General features: G+C 59.8%; 1 protein-coding gene across 1 annotated transcript; it reads right to left on the bottom strand.

Annotated features, from left to right (window-relative positions):
* Positions 1-490: 490 nt before the first annotated feature.
* Positions 491-3,010, bottom strand: CHRM1 (cholinergic receptor muscarinic 1). Its single transcript, XM_047775464.1, has one exon. It carries the CDS (start codon positions 2,939-2,941, stop codon positions 1,559-1,561), a length of 1,383 nt encoding a protein of 460 aa, XP_047631420.1. The 5' UTR covers positions 2,942-3,010; the 3' UTR covers positions 491-1,558.
* Between the last annotated feature and the right edge of the window lie 2,221 nt (positions 3,011-5,231).

Below are 5,231 nucleotides of genomic sequence, written 5' to 3'. Positions count from 1 at the left end.
AAAAAAAATGAAATAAAATAAAAAAGAAGTTTCCTCTTCTTCTTCTTCTTCTTTTTTTTTATGGCTGCACCCATGGTTCCCGGGCTAGGGGTTGAATCGGAGCTGCAGCTGCCGGCCCACACCACAGCCACTGCAATGCCGGATCCTTAACCCACTGAGAGAGGCCTGGGATCAAACCCGCATGCTCATGGATACGAGTCGGGTTCTTAACCCTCTGAGCCACAACAGGAACCCCTAGGCAGGGGCAGTTTATTTCACCGACTCCCTACTTCCAGCATAGCCAGCTTGGCCCATCACAGCCCCACTCACCTGAGCAGGCGACCCCAGGTGCGGGGCCCACAGATTTCAGTAGATCCAGCCACATGGTGCTGCCCCTCCTGGGACCACCCTCAGGGCAGTGGCCCGTTTCTCACGGGACTTGGGCCCTCCCTGCCCCATCCTGCCCTGGCTTAAGACCAGGTCCTCAAGCCCACACAGGGAAGAAGGCCTCTTAGCGCCTGCTGGTTATGTGGCTTTATTCACAGACTCAGCACTTGCTGAGGTTGGGAGGAAAGAACATTTGGGGGAGCCAGGCCGGGCCTGGAGATAAGGGTGGCTGGGAGGCCATGCACGGGTCGGATGGGGGAAGCTCCCAGGGGAGGACCTGTTGGAAGGAAGGAACACAAGGGGCCAGGCCGAGCCAGGCCGGCGTGGGGTGGGGCCAGAGGCAGGCAGCATGCAGGAGGCCTGGCTAGAAATCTGATGGAGGAGATCCAGCCAGGCAGCGTCTGTGAGCCAGGGAGGGAGGGACCGAGCGTTTCTCTGGGGCGGGGGGGATCGGTGTGGGGCTGGACGGCAGGCCCCCCTGCCCCTCACTCCCAGGGAAATGACATAGTGGGACCATCGGGACACCTGGCGCCTGGTCCTGCTGCTGCCTTGGGACTTGACGTGTGACTGACCCCACTAGGTCCCCTCTGGTGTGTCATCGTCCTGCTGACGCTTGGACATTCAGACATAGGGACCCTCTGGGGACCTGTGCAGGGAAGATGACCATCCTGGAGGGTGCCTAGGGCCCAGCACGGTGGGCTGTGTCTGGGGAGGGAGGGGGTCCCCAGCGGGGGGAAACTCCCTCTGAGCCAAGCTTTGCTCTCAGTGGTTGGGGTCAGTCCCCTGCTGGCAGGGCGTGCCATCTCCCACTCAGTCCAGGCCAGCCACTGGGCCGAGGCTGACTGCGCGGTTAAACCTTCTTTCTTCTGGCCTGCCCTGCTGGCTCTGGAAGGACTTCCTGCCCAAACACAAACAAGATCTGAAGCCCGGATCCTCCTCCCGGGGCTTCTTCCTGGTGAAGAGCCCATTCCTATCCAGCAGGGAACAGAAAAACCAGTTCCCCGGGTCCCCCCTCCCTGCCTGGGGACAGCAAAGTTTGGAACGTTGGCCGGGTCTCTCTGGGCTGTGCAGGAAGGTGACCGAGGGCCCGGGGAAGCCCGGGGAGGCCTGCGCAGGGCCCTGGGTCTCAGGTCCCAGCCCCTGCCTGCTTTCTACCAGGGCCTGGGGTGGAGGGATGCAGGCGAGGGGGCCATCAGCACTGGCGGGAGGGGGTGCGGTGCACAGAGCCGGGGCGCTTGGGGATCTTGCGCCAGCGACGCTTGTCCCAGCGGCAGAGCAGCAGCAGGCGGAAGGTGTCCCGGAAGGCTTTGTTGCAGAGCGCGTAGCACATGGGGTTGATGGTGCTGTTGACGTAGCACAGCCAGTAGCCCAGCTCCCACAGGGTCTCGGGGACACAGTCCTTGCAGAACGTGGACACCAGCACCATGATGTTGTACGGCGTCCAGGTGACGATGAAGGCCAGCAGGATGGCGCTCAGGGTCCGGGCCGCCTTCTTCTCCTTGACCAGCGAGAAGGTCTTCCGCTTGGCCAGCTGCTCCTTCCCGCGGGGCTTCTGGCCCTTGCCTGCTCGCTCGCGCCCCTTCCGGGTCGGCCTCTTGACCGTATTCGGGGAGCTCCGGGGCGGCTGCTTGGCGGGCGCCTGCGCCTCGGGGTCCACCATGGGCATCTTGATCACCACTTCGGAGCCGGGCTCCTCGCCCTCCGAGGAGGTGAGGGACTCCAGGGAGCCTTCATCCTCCTCCTCTTCCTCCTTCCAGCTGTAGGCCTGGAGCAGCCGGGGGGCCCGGCAGCAGCGGCAGCAGCGCCCCGGAGGGGTCTCCGGGGAGCCCTCGGCCCCCGGCTGGGACCGCTCTGAGCTGCTGCTGCTGCCGCCCCCCTTCCCCGGCGTCTCGGAGCCCTGCAGGGCCGCCAGCTCCCGGGCCCGGTTCTCCGTCTCCCGGTAGATGCGCCAGTAGAGTGTGCACATGACCGTGACAGGGAGGTAGAAGGCGGCCATGGCCGTGCCAAAGGTGATGATGGGCTGGGAGAGGAACTGGATATAGCACTGCCCGGCCAGCACCGTCCGCTCCCCCACCAGGTACTGCCAGAAGAGGATGGCCGGGGCCCAGAGGACGAAGGAGACCAGCCAGGCCAGGCCGATCATCAGGGCCGCCCGGCGGGGGGTGCGCTTGGCGCGGTAGCTCAGGGGCCGGGTCACGGAGAAGTAGCGGTCAAAGCTGATGAGCAGCAGGTTCATGACCGAGGCGTTGCTGGCCACGTAGTCCAGGGCCAGCCAGAGGTCGCAGGCCAGCGTGCCCAGAGCCCAGTGGCCCATGAGCAGGTACGTGGTGTAGAGGTTCATGGAGAAGGTGCCGATGATGAGGTCCGCGCAGGCCAGGCTCAGCAGGAAGTAGTTGTTGACTGTCTTGAGCTCGGTGTTGACCTTGAAGGAGATGAGCACCAGGAGGTTGCCCGTCACCGTGGCCAGTGACAGGAGGCCCGTGGTGATCCCAATGAAGGCCACTTGCCAGGGACCCTTCCCCGGGGCCAGGACGGTGATGTTGGGGCTGACGGCGGGCGGGGCGGAGGTATTCATGGTGCTGGGTGGGGTCGGGGTCGGGGTCGGGGTGGGCAGCCCCTTCCTCTAGGCACAGGCCGGGGCTTCCTCAGGGGTGGTGGTCGCCTGAAAAGAGAGAACGCGGGCTTGGCGTGGGCTGCTGGACGTTTGGCAGAGCTGGCAGGCCAGACAGCGCCACCCGCACTTCCTGGTGCCCACACCCGGTCATCGCTAATGCACTTTCCTAGCCACGAACGAACGGGCTTACCAGCAGCACGGGGGGTGGCGGGGGAGGGGGATGCCTTTGGAATCCAGAGATCCGAGTCCTCCTTCCAGCTTCAGCAGTCAGACTCTGAGCCTCAATTTTCTCATCGGGAAATTGCCGCTAATGCTTGTCTTGCTTAACTCATGTGGCAGCAGTGGGGAGACTCGCTTTGTATACGGTACTGCCAAATTTTCAAAGCATTTCACTCAATTTTATTAGAGCTCTCATTTACTGAGTAGTTACTACATGCCAGACGCAGTGCTAAGCACTTAATTGAATTACCTAATTTAATTGTTGAGCATTTCTAGGAGGAAGATCTCTTATGATTCCCATCTCACTGAGGCAACCGCGGCTCTGAGCAGCTCCAGGGTCTGGTCACCGTGACACAGGTGGTGAGTGAGCAGAACCCCTTCTCTCGCTCATTCTTGGGCTATGTGAAGATCTAGGGGGATTCTTCTATCAAGTAAGGAGAGATGGGAAGGCAGGGGAGGACTCTGGAGAAGACAGTGGAAAGAGATGGGAGCAGAGGGGCGGGGTGTGTGTGTGTGTGTGTGTGTGTGTGTGTGTGTGTGTGTGTGATAGAGAGACAGAGAGAGACAGGAAGGAGGGAGGTGTTTGGGACTGGATCGGACCTGCTATGAGGGCCGCAGGGAAGGTTGGGCTGGGGTAAAAAGATCTGGAGAAAAGCAGGCAGCAGAGGCGAGGGCCTCAGCTCCCAGATAAGCGGGGGTCTGGCCCCAGATGGGGCATGGGAGGCCCCCACCTCCCCACTCTGTTCCCAGGCCCCAGCTGAGTGGGGGGCAACATGGGGAGTGGGAAGATCCCCCCGACTTTTTCGGAAGCTGGAGTCCAGCCCAAGCACTAAGGGTGGGTAGGAGAAAAGCCAGGACTCCTAGCGACTACTAGCCAGGCAGAGGCCCCCGTCGCTCAGCCATGGCCTTGCTGCTATGTGTTTTGGCTGGTTCCTTCCTGTTCTGGGCTTCAAGCATCCATCCGTTTGTTAAAGAGACTGGGGTCTCCTCCTACCTGCAGCTGTGGCTTCAGAGAGAGACGCTGGGCCGGGGGCCCACCCGCACCCACCTGATCTGAGACAGAAAGACTGGAGTCCTGTGCCCGTGAGCGGGGCGCTGCCTCGGTGGTGTGTGGCTGTGGTGGCATGTGACCCGGAGTGTGTGGCTTGAGGGAGGGGGACCGTTGGTGCATGACAGCGACTCTCAGCCTGAGGAGTTCACAGAGTGTGGCAGAACGGGCAAGAAAGGCTGTGATGGTCTGTGCTTGTGTGTCTGGGATAATCTGGACGTGAGCGGGCACAAGGGACCTCCTGGTGGAAAGATCTGGACTCTGGAGGTAGACTCTGCATTTGAGTCCAGATGATGCCCTGTACTGGGGGTGTGGTCTCCGCCAGTGATATAACTGTTCTGTGCCTTGGTTTCCTCAACTGAAAAATGGGGATGGAGTTCCCGTCGTGGTTCAGCAGTTAATGATCCTGACTAGTATCCACGAGGACACAGGTTCGATCTCTAGCCTTGCTCTGTGGGTTAAGGATCCAGCATTGCTGTGCTGTGGTGTAGGTCGCAGATGTGGCTCGGGCGGATCTTGTGTTGTTGTGGCTGTGGCATAGGCTGGCAAGTGTAGCTCTGATAACGACCCCTAGCCTGGGAACCTCCATATGCTGTGGGTGCAGCCCTAAAAAGACAAAAAAGGTCAAAAAAAAAAAAAGAAAGAAAGAAAGAAAGAAATGGGGATAATGCTAGTCCCTAGTTAATAAATCAAGGAATTATTGTGAGGCTTAAAGAGTCTCAATAGATGTAAAGTGCTTAGAACACCCTGGTCCATGGTAAGCACTAAATTCCCATTACCTCTTAACACAAGTAGCCACAGGGGCTCCCTCCTGCCTAGAAGTGGCTGTTTCTTTGATTTAACATTTCTAGGGGTTCCCTGGTGGCCTAGTGGTTAAGGATCCAGCATTGCTACAATTGTGGCACGGGTTTGTTCCCTGGCCAGGGAACTTTCACGTGCTACAGGTGTGGCCAAAAAAAATTTTTTTTCTAATACTATGACAAC

This window comes from Phacochoerus africanus, chromosome 4 (genome assembly GCF_016906955.1).
Source record: "Phacochoerus africanus isolate WHEZ1 chromosome 4, ROS_Pafr_v1, whole genome shotgun sequence".
NCBI classification, from domain to species: Eukaryota; Metazoa; Chordata; class Mammalia; order Artiodactyla; family Suidae; genus Phacochoerus; species Phacochoerus africanus.
The sequence above is the reverse complement of the archived record's forward strand: the minus strand, read 5'-3'. Positions and strand labels throughout refer to the sequence as shown.